We start from the raw sequence: 17,347 nt of genomic DNA, 5'->3' as shown, positions 1-17,347 counted from the left end.
GAAACGCTCCAAGTGTGATGTTAACTCAAAATCATCAAAATTTCTTTTATTCTTCCATGTAGAAAGAAACCTTACATTAGGACTGTACTAATTGAAAAAAAAATCTTTACATAACCTGGATTTTTAAAAGTTGTCAATCACTGGGGTGGTGAAAGATGTTAATGTAGCCTATTCCTGTAATACAATTTAATAGGAAACTTACCTCCTCCCGTGTGGATCTAATAGAGTAAGCCATATAAAAAGTTCTATCGTTTCTCCCCTTTATCAGACGATCACGTTAGTTAGGCTCACTGTGGAGACTCTCCTCTGAAGAACTATTGTAGAAGACCAACCCAAATAGACCTGTGGCTATAAAACAGACTCAAGAAAGTGTTTGATAATGAGGTGCTTTATTAAACCTGATACATTTGTCATGTAAGACGTTTTTTTTTGGGGGGAAGGGCGGGGGATATCATATTGCTTTGGATCTAGGTTCTATGCATTACAGACTCTGTCCCAAACTGATGTCATCTTAAATATCCTTTGGTTGCAATCATGCAGGTGACCAAAAAGCAGCAATATCCTTCCTTGGTAAGATTTCAACTGATTTGAGGTACTACAAGTCCTAGCAAAATAATAATAGTAAAAATAATGATGATGATAATAATAGTAATAATAGTAATAAAAATGTCCAGATTCCCCTCTCTGAACAGTATCACCTCCATGCAGGTGAGCTGCATAAGCGCCTGGGTGAGTTCCACACAAGCGCTTGGCATGACATCTACGCGGGTCAGCACTGAGAAGGCCCTCTTCCTTCAACCACTCAACTCTTTGGGAACTATTCCACAGCTCCTTGGAGGGATGACGCTTCTGGTGGGGGGGCAGGGGAGAGGGAAGCAAGAGAGACAGGAAAAAGTTTGAATCATGAAAGGAATACACAAATGGTCAAAGTCAGTACCACTAATGCTGAGGAGGAGGATGAAGTAGGAGGACAAGGAGCTAGGTGGGGCAAGGCCTGGTCAAAGGGCTCGCTGTTCCTGATGTGTCACTGCCGTGCGCCCCTTCCTCTTACCTGGACTGGAAGGCTTTCCAATGAGGTGTTTGTGGTTGGTAAACAGCTCTGCAGAGTCTTGTTCTGCTGATCTCTCCTCTAGGTCGGATTCAGGGATCGTAGCACAGCCACCTTGTTGAAAAACAAACAACACTTTAGGAAACTCACAGAAAAAAAATCTGCGGGGAGGTGGGCGGTAGTGCAGCGGGTTAAGCACACGTGGCGCAAAGCGCAAGGACTGGAGTAAGGATCCCGGTTCGAGCCCCCGGCTCCCCACCTGCAGGGGAGTCGCTTCACAGGCGGTGAAGCAGGTCTGCAGGTGTCTGTCTTTCTCTCCTCCTCTCTGTCTTTCCCTCCTCTCTCCATTTCTCTCTGTCCTATCCAACAACAACGACATCAATAACAACAACAATAAAAAGTAAAAATAAAATCTGCTTCTCCATAGAAAACTCAGTACTCAGAACACATCAGCTGTAGAGATTAGAAGACGATGTGATGCCAGTCCTCAGAAGCAGCCAAACACAATAATCTTAGACATCACTCTCTGATGACAACACGGCGACTCCTCCCCCACCCCCACCCCCCAAAAAGATGTGTCATACTAGTGATGGCTTAGCAATAGCAGCAACAAACAGTGCTGTCTTCACATCTATCCTTAAAGCCAGACATGACAAAGCCTCGGGATGGAATGGTGGTGTGCCTGATTAAGCGCTCCCATTACAGTGGGCAAGGACCCAGGTTCGAATCCCCGGTCTCCACTTGCAGGAGGAAAGCTTTCACGAGTGGTGAAGCAGGGCTGCAGGTGTCTCTCTGTCTCTTTCCCTCTCTGTTTCCCCCCTTCCCTCTTGATTTCGCGCTGTCTCTATCCAATAAATAAATAAATAAAGATAATTTCAATAAATTTAAAAAAGACAAAGCCTACAGCATATATGGTAACCACACTGATGCCTTGACAGGAACTCCCTTTAACACCACAGTTCCAGAAAGTACAGAAGGGGAGTATGCTTCTAAAACCCTTTCTGTTTCATTGGTTTAATCCCCCCTGCTTAACACTGTATTCTATTGACATAACCACTGTTAACTAAGCACCGCCCTGCCTGCAGGGCATTGGTTTAATCCCCACTGGTTCAGGATGTCTTTTTGCTCTGCCCCCTCTCCTAGTCACACCCTGATTTCCACCAGTCTGTTGGCTCCACCCTCTCTATGTCACATCCTGTTTCTACCCTACTTGGGAGTATATATAGAAGGACAGCATTGTGACTAGAGATAGCTTAGCTTAGATTGTGCTGCCTTCCACATGAATAAAGAGATACTGCTTCCCAGCTCAGCCATGAGTCCCTGGTCGTCTGTCTCCCGCCCGCGAAGCTAGCCCGGCATAATGGCGCCCTGAACAGGGGCGGGCAGCACCCAGGTAAGCGCACATAGTCTTATGCGCAAAGACCAGTGCGAGAACCCAGGCTTGGGCTCCCACTCCCCATTGTGTGACAGACACTTCATGAGCGGTGAAGCAGGTCTTTCTCCTCTCTCCCTCTCTATCTCTCCCTCCTATCTCAATTTCTCTCTGTCCTGTCAAAAAAAGAAAGAGAGAGAGAGAGAAGGAGAAGAAGAAGGAGAAGAGAAAACGTGTGTAGCACATCAGCATCAATGGAAAGAAATCTTTCTTGATCAAAAAGGAGACTGTTTCTGAGGCAGTGATTGCGGTAGTATTTCTCTGGAATTTGATTCTACCTTTAAACCCCAGCACCCAACAACTCAGACACAGAACACTTCATAATTAAACAGCAAAGCCACGACTTGCATGGCGGAAGCTTTCAATTGCAAGTCAATTCCAAGGTGACTGGAAGATGAGCCGGCACTGCTGTGCTTTGAAACACTGGGAACAGGTCATTTGATTTTGTCCACCAGAGTCGTGTTAGGGAAACTCACGGTCATGTGAGATCTTCCTGACTACCCCCACCCCACTTGATTTGACGAAAGCATCATTTCCTAGAAATACACTTAATTTTTTTTCCCCCAAAGTCATTCTCCTTGTGAATGAAATGTAACTTAATATTCTTCTTCTTCTGAGGCTTCTCATACACTGAGCCGGGGCTTCAAAACTCAGGCTTTATGCACTGGGGCTGGGAGGGGAGGTAAGAAGGAGTGGACATCAGCAGTGGCACAGAGCTGCAAACTACATCGTTCAAACTAGGGGAGCGGCAAGACCCCAGGTCTGAAAAAAACTGGAAACGAAATCCATGCTGGGCGAAATCTGACAGGAAAGACTTTTAACTCCCAAGAGCTAGAGGGTTCTCAGAGGGTGCCCACAGAGAAGCTGTGAGTGATCTACAACGCAGTGAGACTTGCCCGCTGTGTCTAACCAAGGGAGCTGCTGGCACAGAAGGAGTCAGGCTTCCCCCCCACCCCCGCTTTCTTTTGGTGTCTTCCTCTTTTTTCTTTTTCTTTTTTAGTGATTTACAAAATTACAAAATAACAGGGGTACAATTCCACACCATTCCAAACACCAGAGTTCTGTCTTCCCCATGCCCTCCATGGGAAACTACATTGGTTCTCTCAAGGTTACCGGTGAGTGTTAACTATTATTTCTATGACCGTCTATCTATCCACATGCATTTTACCCACTGTTTCTATGGTCACACCTACACCTATCACTACTGCCTATACCTATTCCTGTTGTCACGAATATCTTCCCTTTTTCCTCTTCTCTCTCTAGAGCCTAGTAGAATCGGGTTTCAGGGTCCTCTAGTCATCTTCCCCTCATACTTCTCCTTGCTGAGATTATGAACCAAAATACTTCATGGGGTGCAGGAGACAGAAGGTCTGGTTTCTGTAATTGCTTCTCCACTGGACATGGGCGTGGGCAGGTGGATCCATACCTCCTGCCTGTTTCTATCTTTCCCTAGCAGGGTAGGGCTGTGGGGAGGCTTCGGGACGCACTGGTATGGTTGTTTGCCCATGGAGTTCAGGGTGGGATCCCAGTAGCATCTGCAACTTGGCGTCTGAAAGACAGTAAGTTTAATAAATAGGAACCAGAAAGTAGGAACAGAGCAGGTGAGAACAGGGATTTTAGGGTGAGAAGAAGCTAGGAAGTCTATTTTTGCTATGTTCCTAGGAGTCCACGACTTTAGTTTTTGCTTGAGATTAGTAAGATGGAGGTGGTAACATATTGTCTGGAAAGATATAGTCAGAGTTGAGATTAGAACTAGAAAGCTAAATTAGGTTAGATAGTATCTCCGAAACTTGAAGAAAATATATAAGTACAATTAACTGTTTACTACATCAGTCTGACCCAGGGCCCACGTCTATTCATATTTAGCATAGAAACCTGTATAACCTCTGAGTGCCTGTCAGTCCCAGCTCACAGGCCATGGTCACAGCTGGGAACATTCTAGGCTGCACTCATTTCAGAACCCGTCTTCCTCAAGGGGCAGGGAAGGCTGACCCAACCTCCCTTCCGAGAGTGGGGCCGTCCCGTCCCTACTACTGCTAGTTTGTAGTGAGGGCAAGTTCCTAGAGCAGCCTTGAAAGGGCTTCTGATGATGTTCCTGATGGAACTGACCAGCGATGGTGGAGAGAGGGGTCCGTTAGAGGTCTAAGACCGTCATATCTATGAGGAGTCCTAGGATTCCCTGACTAGGGCCCAGGCGATGGACTGGCCTGCTCGTGACCAAAGAGACCACCTTTAAATGACCCAGTCTCTTGCCCTTTTCCAGCTTTTGTAGTCTCTTTGTTATCTGACAAGCTGGGTTTTCTCCCAACTCTTAAAATGCTAAGTGTCATTTGTTGTATGCAAATCAGTCTATGGAGTCTGGCCTCAAGCTGGGGGCAGTGGTGGTGGGATACACCTAGGAATTTAGTGGGTTCTCAGTGAGCCTTGAGTTTTACTGCATTTACTTGTTTGATGATTCTAATTAAGGCTGTCATAGGGACAATGATTACCCTATAGTTGATATAATTTTTTTGCCAGTGTATCTCTTGGTCAATTGTGTACCTTTCTTCTGCTAAAGGGTAATCTTGATAATAAGCAGTGACAATAATATTTTACTTTCTTTTGTGTAGGTAGTCGAGTAGAGAGAGTAGCTGAGTTGTGTGAGGTAGTGCATAGGAGGAGGGTGTCTAAGCCTACAAAGTAAGAATTTGATTAGAATATTTATGGCACCTTCTTTAGGACATTCTACTAGCTGGCCGAGCTTGTTGCATCTAAGGCTTATTTTTCATCTCTTTCCAAAGCCTATCGATGACTGCAACAATGATTTCCATTCTAAGACACCTCTACGTGTTGTGTGTTGAGGACTCTATCTGTATCATCTAACTCTACCAACCACACCATAACCATAGAAGTTATTAATGTCATTTTACAGATAAGGAGGCTGAGCTCTCATGAGACTCCCTGACCTGCCAAGGACACACAGTCCCTGAGTCAGACAGAACACACATCAAGCCTCACTTCCCTGACGTCTGTGCTCACCGCCAGTGACTGTGTGGCTCCGGCATTAGCTGACAAGTGCCAAGGCTGCAGGTTCCAGGTGTAAGCATCTATTCATCTCCGTTGTGAGTCACTGCCTGTGGATACCGGGAGATTGCTAGAGCAGCACCACAGGTCAGAGGCAGGTTCCAAGATGCTGGGCTTAGAGGAGAAGGCAATGAAATAGCCTTCTGGGAGAAGTCATCCAGTAGAGTGAAAAGGAATATGGGACTGGGGGGGGGGGGGCTGGAGGAGATCTCTCTTTAGCACTCATGGCAGGAAAGAATAGACAGAAAGGGTATATCTGACAAGGCTTTTTCTTAGGGAGAGGGGGAGACATTTGTCACAGATTTAAGAGTAAGTAGGAAAAGAGAAACAAATCAGAAAACTCTCAAACAAAGACTCTCTGAAGCTCATCTGTAGAAGTGGAGCCTGGGATCCAAGGGCGCCAGATGAAGTACCCTTGGCTCAGAGCCTGTCCCATTAAAGAGGAAAGGCAAGGAAAACCCCAGCTGGACAAAATCATATCAACAGAAATCATATGTGCAGCGGATGCGAACCGACAGGCTAAGACAAGCTAGGGCCAGAGACTTCATGATCTAGAAATCACAGTACTGGGGCCGGGTGGTGACGCACATGGTTGAGCGCACATGTTACAGTGCACAAGGACCCAGGTTTGAGCCCCCGGACCCCACCTGCAGGGGAAAGCTTCATGAGTGGTGAAGCTGGGCTGCAGGTGTCTCTCTGTCCCCCTCCCGCTCTATCACCCTCTTCCCTCTCAATTTCTGGCTCTGTCTAGCCAATAAATACATAAAGATAATAAAATAATTAAAAAAGAAGCCACAGTACTGTGAGCCTGCGGTGTGCTGGACACGAGGCTGGATTCTGAATCTGCCGGGATACTCAGGCCTCACCCGACCCTTTAGGAAGCGCCTCTAGGTCCCATTTTATAATTGAGATACTGATGATACTGGTTTGTCTGTTTTCCCTCTGCCGCCACTCCCCTCAGCCCACTCTTCTCCCCCACCCCAGGTTTCCTCCAGAGGTTGTTTTGTGCTTCCCTTTTGCCTCAGAAATCTGCACAGGCGTCACATCTAAGGTCACCTGAAAATGCTCCCCTTTCTAACTTTAGTTTCCCATAGGTGGAGTTTACTGAAGAGTTGGAATCAAGAGTCTTAGGGGAATCTTTCCTCTAGTGGTTTCTTGGAGGGGCAAAGTGCAGAGGGAGAAGAAAGAAGAAGACAGAGATTTGAGCTTTCTGAGGTACCAGTATAGCAAATATGGAGCATAAGCCACAGGGAGGGCGAGAAACCAGTAAAGTCGATTCATAAGGACTCCTTCCTACCAGCTGAGCTTCTCCCATTGTTTTAAGCAGTGAAGCTGTCAGCAGTACTGTGGTGGGTAACAATAAATGAGACAGACTGAATGTTCCACCTCCTTACCATTCAAGAAAAAAAAAAGGCTTTTTTTTTTTTTTTTTGGCATCCAGGGTTATTGCTGGGGCTCAGTGCCTGCACTACGAATCCACTGCTCCTGGAGGGTATTTTTTTTCCTTTTTGTTGCCCTTGTTATCATTGTTATTACTGTCATTATTGTTGGATAGGGCAGAGAGAAATGGAGAGAGGAGGGGAAGATAGACACCTGCAGACTCGTACTGGGATCCTTATGCCTGTCCTTGTGCTTTGCGCCATGTGTGCTTAACTTGCTGTGCTACAGCCTGGTCCCAGGCTTTTTTTTTTTTTTTTTTTTTGGCATTTTTCTGCATCCCTGACTTGACTTTGTATATTAAAGAGTCAAGACTCTTAGAAAAAGTCTGTTTACTAAATGCAAATTGAGAGGCTATGTCCTTTGCCAAAAGTCATACAGCAAGTCCATATGAACTGTGTAGCTCAGCACTCTAGCACTGCTTCTGAATAAGTCTAAGCTACCTAAACTAAAACTTCTATAAAATACAGTGACTGTGACCTTAGAACTCTAGGCCAGCTTTTTCAGAGAAGGAGAGGGAGAAGGAGAGAAAAAGAGAGGGTGAGAGAGAGAGGCAGCACAGCACTGGAATTTTCTCCTATCTGGTGCAGGCCAGGCTCAAACCTGGGTCACCTGCATAACAAAGCAGGCACATGCCCAGGTGAGCTGTCTCACCTGTCTTATATTATTCAATTCAACAGGGAATATATTTAACCAATGGCTCACAGAATTTCTAATTATTCAGACTGACTCACAAGTCAGTCCAAATCAGCTCAAATACTGACAGTGGGCATGGTTTAGAGAGTTTTGAAATTATTCTCTGAAGTCTAAATACAAATTATGGCCAACATTTATAACCTAAATGACCCTCTTGAGTAATTCATTTCACTTAAATAACCTCAGTCGGGCACAAAGGCATTAACAGACAATGTGCAGACAGGAGTAAACACTCCTATACGACTTCATTCATCAAAGCAGGTAGCAGGTCAGATTTGGAGCTTTCCAACCCTGTCTGGATTACAGAAAGTATTCTTTTTTTTAACATCATCTTTATTTATTTATTTGGATAGAGATAGCCAGAAATTGAGAGGAAAGGGGAAAGAGAGAGGGAGAGAGAATCAGACACCTGTAGTCCTGCTTCACCACTTGTGAAGTTTTCCCTCTGCAGGTGGGGGCTTGAATCTGGTTCCTTGCACATCGTAACATGTGCACTTAACCAGGTGTGCCACCACCTGGCCACGAAAGTTATTTTTTATACAAGTCTTAGTTCTAAGGGGCCCTAGAGGCATATAACATGGTCAGGTCATCTTATAGAATACTATTACTATGATAATAATAATTGTTATTACTGCAACAGTAAGTTGAAAAAGACGCAGTGTTTTGTAACTGCTACAAATGAATGCTCTTTTGGTTTGAACACTGATAAGCTTTTTTTTTTTTCTTTTAAGCAGCGTTACAGGGCCAGTGAGGTTGCTCACCTGCAAGTGTGCCTGTCTTAACGCCCCACCTTGCGGCACCGTGAAAAGCTTTGGTGCTCTGCTGTCTCTCCTTCTGTTTTTTTCTTCCTATATGAAGAAGCTGTCATGGAGCAGTGAAGCATAGACATTGGTGTAAAGAAAAACCAAAGAAAAAGAGAAAAGAAACATATCTCCTCTGCACAGTTTTGAGTGTTATTAAAGTCTTGATTTCACATGACACACTTTCCAGGTCAATCAGGGCCAGGCGAGAACAGCAGGAGAAAGGTGGACAGGGCCTTGTGCATTTGCCTCAAAGCAAAGAACTGGGGGGAAGGAGGGTGGGGGGAGGAGAGCTGAGGGGGTCCTCGTGTGTAATGAAATTGTACTCATGTGTTAATGACTGCACTATAGACCATTAACACCCCACTCAAAAACCGGGGAAAAAAAAGACTTTTTAAAAATTCAGTGAAATTGAATTTGTGCATTATTATCCTTTTTTTTTTTTTTTTTGAGGGAGGAAAGACTTCAGAGTACTTAATCTTTCCTGGATGCAGTAATAGCTGGGATCAAATAATGCATTATTTTTAACTGATGTTCGTAGTTTATTTCCTTGAGATTTAAATATATATATTTATTATTAGACAGATACAGAGAAAATTGAGAGGGGGTGGGGGAGATAGGGAGAGAAAGAGACAGAGACAACTGCAGCCCTGCTTTACAACTTGTGGAGGCTTCTCCCTGCAGGTGGGTATAGGGGCTTGAACCCAGGTCCTTGCACACTGTAATGTGTGCACTTAACACAGTGTGCCACTGCCTGGCCCCTTGGGATTTTTTTTTTTTTTTGTAAACTAATGTCCTGTTTCTGTTTCTGGATTCTATCTAGAATACTTTATGACTTTAGTCGACAAGTCTCCATTGTTTCTTCTTGGGTGTGATAGTTTCTCAGACTTCCCTTGTTTTTAATTATCTTGACTATTTGTAGCATGCCCTCTTATTAAAACTTGCCTGATGTTTTTCTCATGATTAAGACTGGCAAAATGTTTTCTTTTTAAAACTATTTCTTTTTCTTTTTTTCTTTATGGGGGGGTGAATGGTTTACAGTAGATAGTAAAATATAGTAGTTGGTACATGTGTAACATGTCTTTCTTCCTTTCTTTCTTTCTTTCTTTCTTTCTTTCTTTCTTTCTTTCTTTCTTTCTTTCCCTCCAGGGTTATTGCCGGGGCTCAGTGCCTGCACCACGAATCCACAGCTCCCGGAGACCCTATTTTCCCCTTTTGTTGCCCTTGTTGTTTCATCATTGTTGTGGTTATCACTACCGTTGTTGTCGTTGTTGGAGAGGACAGAGAGAAATGGAGAGAGGAGGGGAAGACAGAGAGGGGGAGAGAAATTCAGACACCTGCAGACCTGCCTCACCGCCTGTGAAGCGACTCCCCTGCAAGTGGGAAGCAGGGGACTCAAACCGGGATCCCTACGCTGGTCCTCATGTGTAACATTTCTCACTTTTCCACATAACACTCTAACCCCCACCTACGTCCTCCTCTGCCATCCTGTCCCAGGACCTGAACCCTCCCCCCACCCCAGAGTCTTTCACTTTGGTGCAGTACACTAACTCCAGACCCAGGTCTGCTTTGTGTTTTCCCTTCTGTTCTTGTTTTTCAATTTTGTCTCTGAGTGGGATCATCCCACATTCATCCTCCTCTTTCTGGATGATCTTACTTCATGATTCCTTCCAGCATGAAAATGTTTTACTAGAGATCTATTTTTACAAATGCTTAGGGTGTCCAATATTTTAGAGTTGTCTCCATGGGGTGTGTCTTTTCTTCTAACAGAAATGAAAATCAAATGGGCAGTGACTGGAGAGACCACTGGAAGTGAGACTTGACTTTTAGACCCCGGAGGCCATGGCAGTTGACTAGGCTCTGTCTAGCCCTGACACTCAGCTGCCTGATCAGCTGATGGAGGTCTTCGCGGGGTCTACTGTTAGGCCTGGGTGAGCCACGACCGCGAGAGTCATGCTTAGCACACAGGATGTTTTCACCTCTGCCTTCTACTCATCTCATAGCATCTCGTGGATGCACTTTTCGCGCCATCCTCTTTATATTTTATTGGGGAGATTAATGGTTACAATAAATACAGTTGTTGGAACATATGTAGAACTTCTCAGTTTTCTGCAAAGCACTCTGAGCCCCAGCCTAGGCCCTCCTCCTCCCCCCCCTCCTCCTCCTCCCCTCCCCTCCCCCTCCCCCTCCATCCCAAGCCAGGACCTGAAAGTCCCCCACCCTCAACAGAGTCCCTCATTGTGGTGTGACTTGCCAAGCCCAGTTCAAGCTCTTCTTTGTGTTTCCCTTTCTGTTCTTATTTCTCCACTTCTGTCCATGAATTAGATCATCCCAGATTCATCCTTCTCTTTGGGCTGACTTCTCTTTCTTTTTCAATTGATTTAAGAACAGCATAGTTACACACACACATGGATCATCCCCACAACCACCACCCAAGTTCCTGTTACATCAAACCAAGTGGAACCATCCACCTATCTCCTCACACCCCATTCTCTCTGCTAAGGCTTATAGTTTTCACACCGTGTTAGAGTCAATATTGTCCTTGCTTTAATTATTTATATTCCATATCTGAGTGAAACCAACTGGTAGTTTTTTTTCATCTCTTATTTTACTTAGTAATATCACTTTAGTTCCAACTATTTTGTCCAGAATGACACAATGTCATCTTCTTAATGTCTGGGTAATATCCCAATAGATACCCAACTGCTGATGGACATTTACACGGATTCCATATTTTGGCTGCTGTGACTAGCACAGCTATGAGCAGAGAGGCACATCTGTCCTTTAGAATTAGTTCTTTCAGGCCCATCGGATAGGTGCCATGGATGGTACTGAAAGGCTGAAACTGTTCTCCGCAAGCACAGTGTCAGTGCTTCTGCACCATGTGTGTGGAGCACAGAACTCTGGCAGCAAGGTGAACCATCTTCACTGAGAAGCTGTCAGAACAAAGGTTCACAGAGGGCAGCTGACAGCTCCAGTGTCCTAGAATGAGGCCTGGCGTACTAGACCATTAGAACTTTTTAAAAGAAACTCTTTGGTCTTTTCCAGAAAGATTTCAGTGAAACTTTGTGAAAGTTGGCTGTCCTAGCTGGTACTTCCTTTCAATGACACAGAAAATCCAGGAGGCTGAAAAGCTGCTCTTTGAAAAGCTGCTGTATTTTTGAATTTTGATGGTTTTATTTTCTTGCAAAAGTGACCTTTGCAATCAGCTGGGTATATAGGTGAGCATGTTCCAATCCTTCAGGGAGGGGAAAACATTTTCTGCTTTTCCCCATATATTTATGATGATTCAAACAAGAAGATGTTTTGAGAATCACAAATGGCCACAGAGCCTTTTCTCACCGGCAAGCCAGGAATCACGTTTTCGCGTCGTCTGACCTTCCACTAAGAATTAAAAATGGCAGAAAACTAAAAAACATACACCAGTGACATTTTTTAAAAATCAAGATTTACTTGGTGTGTACTGTGATTTCTAAGGTTAACATTCAGGTGTCATTTAAAAGATACTTAATTTGAGTGCAATATTAAGGATGGATGGGTGCTTTGAAAAAGAATATTTCACTATATAAAATACGAAGTTTCCAAAGAATATGAGTGGTCTTAAAATCTCAACACAGCCATTGGGAAGAGTGTCACTCCTTTTCCTATCTTTTTCCTCCCACCAGTATATGTATAAATACGCACACACACCACCAATATGTGTATAAATATGCACACACACCACCAATATATGTATAAAAATGCACACACAAAGGCATACAGACGTGGGAGGAGATTTCCTGGTAATTCTCCTCCATTCTGATCACTTTCGTGTGTGTTTTTTAAGGTATATTGTAGCTCTTAGAGAATGAAAGTTATAAACAGTCAAGTCTTCTACTGTGTGTTCTCACAGCAACTTAAACTGATATTCAGAAAGTCTGGAAAACGGATGAAGGAAAGAAGTGGGTAGAAGAGGACACATACTATGAAATAAGGGAGGACAAAGGAAGGACCATCAACAGGTCTATTTTTGTGTGTGCGGTTTCATGTCAGATATTTGGGATGGTTTACTGACATTTCAGATACAGCACAGTAAACATTTTGGGGTCTTATATCACTAGAGACATTTAAGCCACAACAGGGGTATAGTTTGGGAGAACTCTAAACAAAGCACAAATAAAAGCTTTTTATAAAGGCTAGAGATGAATCCAAAAGCAAAAGTAAACAACCTGTAGAGAAAATGAGAAGTTGTACTTGCCCTAGTCAACCCTCCCCTGACCTTTTTTTTTTTTTTAATTTCCAAAATGACCTTCAAAGATCAAAGTGCCAGATCCGACCTACACTTGGACACTTACCTAAAACTACACTGTAAAAGGTAAGGTGATGCTTGTAGAGATTTTTTTACCCCTTATTAATGGTGTGTGTGTGTGTGTGTGTGTGTGTGTGTGTGTGTGTGTGTGTGTGTGTGTGTGTTTCTCCGACTGGCTCTGGCCTTAAGAGTCATTTTGGAGAACCCACATTTCTCTGAAACTGAGAAATTGAGTTTGCAACAGTGCTTACTGAGTAGATAATTTCCAGAAAAAACACATATGTGAGACATTTCTGATACACACAACAGGCACAGAGTCTGTCAAGGCTCATTAGAAACCAAGTTCTCCAGAGTATAAAACAAGCTGAACACGTTCTTGCCAAGGCCTGGTGACTGGGCTGGTCTGAGGCCTGCGGCAACTCTCAGTAGGACCTGGAGGGACCCTGTGCAACACCTCTCATGTCTCCGCTCCACTCTTTCTTTACTCTGCTGCCCTATGAAAGCATATGACCCTTGCCTTGCTATGATATTACAATTTTAAAATTCAGCAAATTAATATATATATTCTCTTTTTAATTATTTTTTAAATAATAATTTTATTTATTGTTGGATAGACACAGAAATTGAGAAGGAAGGAGATTGAAAGAGAGAGGAATTGGGGGTCGGGTGGCATCGCACTGGGTTAAGCTCACGTAGCACCAAGTGCAAGGACCCCGGCTCCCCACCTGCGGGGGTTCCTTCTCAAGCGGTGAAACAGGGCTGCAGGTGTCCTCCCTCTCAAGTTCTCTCTGTCCTGTCCAAATAAAGAAAGACAAGTAAAGAAAGAGAGAGACAGAGAGACACCTGCAGCCCTGCTTCACCACTCATGAGGCTTCCTCCCTGCTGGTGGGGGTTGAACCCTCACAGCGAGGGCTTGAACCCGGATCCATGCGCACTGTAATGTGGGCACTTAACCAGATGAGCCACTGCCTGGCCCCCAGACTGATTTCTCTATAGCCTGACATATTTGGTGTTTTTTTTTTTAACATTCCTTTTATTCTTATTCCCTTCTTTTTCATTTATTGATTCCTTTTCGTTGCCCTTGTTTTACCATTGTTGTGGTTATTGTTGTTGTTATTGATGTGGTTGTCGGATAGGACAGAGAGAAGTGGAGAGAGGAGGGGAAGACAGAGAGGGGGAGAGAAAGACAGACACCTGCAGACCTGCTTCACCGCCTGTGAAGCGACTCCCCTGCAGGTGGGGAGCCAGGGGCTCGAACCGGGATCCTTCTGCCAGTCCTTGCACTTTGCACCACATGCGCTTAACCCGCTGTGCAAGCGCCCGCCTCCCTCTTATTCCCTTCTTACAGTTCGGTACAGGTGTTGATGCACAGGCACAGTTTCGCATGAGCACCTGCTATCTGCACGACACTTTAACCTCCAGCTTGGGGCTCTGTCATCATGCACCAAGACCCCCATGCCCTCGCCACCCCTCCTATGCTCTCCTTCCCCAGAGACTCTTGCTTTGGTGCAGTCTACCCCGGCCAGCCCCCATTTTGCTTTGCGTTTTCCTTTAATGTCCTTATTTCTGAATTTCCACCAATACGGGAGATCATCCTATATTTGTCCTCTTTCTGTCTTATCTCACTGACTGAGTCTTCTTCAAGTTTCATCCAAGAGGAAACAAAGGGATGGCTTCATCATTTTTAACGGCTGCATAGTGTTCCATCATACATACACACTACAACTTTCTTAGCTACTCATCTGTCATTGGGCATCTGGTTGCTTCCAGTTTGGGGCTATTATGAATCGTGATGCCATGAACACAGGTGTGCACAGACACTTCCGCTAGGTGTATCCTTTTGGGTAAGCACCCACGAGAGGAATTGCAGGGTCACATGATTGATAGCTCCATTTCTAGTGTCCTGAGAAGACTCCAGACAGTTTCCACAGGGCCTGCATCCCTTTGCTTCTCCACCAGCGGTGCATAAGGGTTCCTTCCCCTCATATCCTCACCAACACTTGTTGTTTCTATCCTTTCTAATGTGTGGCATTCTCACAGGTCTAAGTCCGGAGAGCTTTAGATGTATGAGGAAGTGCTCTCCATGGCCTCTTAATGCGTCCAGTGCAGGCGATGCCGCTCGCATTGACAGCTCGTTCATTCCTCTTTATTTCTTCTGGCAACAGAAGAAATAAAGAGGAATTGACCATGAGCGGCAGGTAAAGGTCACCATACTGAGTCCAACACAACACAACACAAATTTGATGGCTAGTAAAATAAATGACTTTGATCCCCCCCCCATACACAGCGAGTGCTTAAACAGGATAAACATTAACGCACGCACCTATGTTTGAAAATATTTCCATTTTGCACTTCACAGCAGAGACCAAGAGGATGCATAAAAGGGGACTTAAAACATTTAAGAGATCTAGATGTGTCTCAACAAGTCTTAAAACACTAATAAAGGCTAAACACTAAGTCCCTTGCGGGTATGTAGGCTCCAGTCAAAGTGTCTGTACTTAAGAGAACAGGGTGTTCCTGGCATAAAGACATTTCCGCAGGTTGAGTAATGATAGGTGTTTTAGTATTCCTTTAGCTGGACCAGCGCTAGAATTTAGGGTCACTTGGTGCAGAGGATTAAGAAATCTAGGAACAGGGGCCAGGTGGTGGAGCACCTGGTTGAGCACATGTTACACTGCACAAGGACTAGGGTTCAAGCCCCCGCCCCCCACCTGCAGGGGGAAAGCTTTGCGAGTAGTGATGCCGTGTTGCAGGTGTCTCACTGTCTCTTCTTCTCTATCTCCTCCTCCCCTCTCAATTTCTGACTGTCTCTATCCAATAAATAAAGATAATAAAAAAAGTTAAAAAGAAATCCAGAAACATAGCCATTTTCATCCACTGGTAGTTATGTAAACAGTAAATACCAAGCAGAGCGTCCTCTTTACAAAATGCAAGCACAGTCCACAAATCCCGCAGACTGCAATGGGTTCAGGTTAAGAATTTCTCCAGATGGCAGTTTGTAAACAAGGCTTTGCAATGTGAATTCTCCAATTAACTGTTGACAAGAGTGATCTCTGTGCTATGTTCCTATGTTACGAACCCCTACCATTTATAGGTGAATTGCTGTGACTCTATAGACCATTAAACTGTTATGATAGAACAGAATTCCGGGGGAAGAAGCTAGGGTCATCATAACCTCTTCTGACATCTAGAGAAATATCATAAAATTTCTACTCAGGACCTTGGAGCTTTGTTCACTGAAGGAATGAGAACTTTCTTGTTTATTTGCATTACATCTGTTTTTCTAACTCATTTAGTTCTTAACCTGGTGTACTTGGAAAGACACAGACCCAGTAAAAATATAAACATGGAACATTAAAAAAATTACTCATTATTTTGTTAGTCTTTAATCACAATGTTTTCCACATGATAACAAAGCTATTAAATCTGTCAGACAGAAATGCAAAAGTACTACCCAGCCACTGAGAGGTGGGGAAGAAAAAGCTCTAGTTACTGTTCCTTGCCAGCTGACCGGTATCTGGAGCACTGTGCAGCAAGGTACAAGTCCTACTATCTTTCACCTAGATCTTTTCTATAATGACAAATGCAACGCTTTATAGTCGAGAGCGGGTGGGGGAGGGGATAGGGAGAGGGAGATGGAGAGAGCGAGAGAGAGAGAGAGAAAAAAAGTGACTGTGGTTTTTAATTTCCACTTTGTTTCTAAACCCTAAGGAAATCCAATGCACAACTGGAAAGCCATCATTGTAAGACATTTCCATTTCAAATACTTTCCTAACTCCCTCTTCAGAGACCAACTCTTTCTCAAAAGTACACATGCACAAATAAAACATTATAGCTAAGTTAAGAAAGGAAGCCAATAGTTCTGCAATAATAATTTCTTTTAAAAAGTGAAATGAAAGAGTAACAGCATAGCTCTACTTTGCCTGGGCACTACACAACAAGAGAGCTAGTGTTACTCCTGTCTCTCTCTTGCATCAAGTGGTTATTAATCCCCCAGTGATTCTAGCAACATTTCTTCAACTCGAGTTTCATTCCACAACCCAATTAAAAGCCATAATCTTAACCAAATTGCATAGTTTTTTAAATAGTGACTGAATCTAGGTGGTGATTATGAAACTTAAAGAGCTCAGCCAGGTCACTCCATTAGTGAACAGGTTGAGGAGAAAGAGGAGACAACACAAAAGCTCTGGAGAATGCCTGTCTCATCATATTATTGTGCATAAGATGGTAAAACTCACCTCAACACTCGGGACTTATTCCAAAGTGACTCTATTATCTAGCAGTATCTTGCTGAACTAGTCCATTCAACAATGTCGTCTTTTGTAGAGAAGGAAAATGAACACAGAGCAATAAAATAGCTCTGTGGTCAAGGGAAAAGGTCCCTCTTTTATTTATATACGTAAACAATATATGGCAGAGACAGAGAAATTGAAAGGGAAGGGGCAGATAGAAATGGGAGCGAAAGAGACACCTGCAACACTGTCTCATCACACATGATACTTTCTCCCAGCAGGTAGGGCCCAGAGGCTTGAGCCCAAGTCCTTGCACATTATAATATGTGTGCTTGACCAGGGGCACCACCA

At 44.0% G+C, this 17,347-nt stretch overlaps 1 protein-coding gene across 6 annotated transcripts in view; it reads right to left on the bottom strand.

Moving 5' to 3' along the window:
* Positions 1 to 370: 370 nt before the first annotated feature.
* The window catches only part of BBS9 (Bardet-Biedl syndrome 9), a 420,670-nt gene continuing 403,693 nt past the window's right edge, over positions 371 to 17,347 (bottom strand). For 5 of the 6 annotated variants that reach the window (XM_060195812.1, XM_060195813.1, XM_060195814.1 and 2 more), the window contains 2 exons: positions 1,052 to 1,162; positions 371 to 849 (listed from right to left, as the gene is read on the bottom strand). In XM_060195812.1, coding sequence (XP_060051795.1) covers positions 818 to 849; positions 1,052 to 1,162 — 143 coding nt within the window. In that variant the 3' untranslated portion in view covers positions 371 to 817. Of the gene's footprint in view, positions 850 to 1,051; positions 1,163 to 17,347 lie in introns of those variants that run through there. The other variant, XR_009551114.1, reaches the window with a different exon arrangement.

The sequence above is a fragment of the Erinaceus europaeus genome, chromosome 8 (genome assembly GCF_950295315.1).
Source record: "Erinaceus europaeus chromosome 8, mEriEur2.1, whole genome shotgun sequence".
In the NCBI taxonomy this organism is placed as follows: domain Eukaryota; kingdom Metazoa; phylum Chordata; class Mammalia; order Eulipotyphla; family Erinaceidae; genus Erinaceus; species Erinaceus europaeus.
The sequence above is the reverse complement of the archived record's forward strand: the minus strand, read 5'-3'. Positions and strand labels throughout refer to the sequence as shown.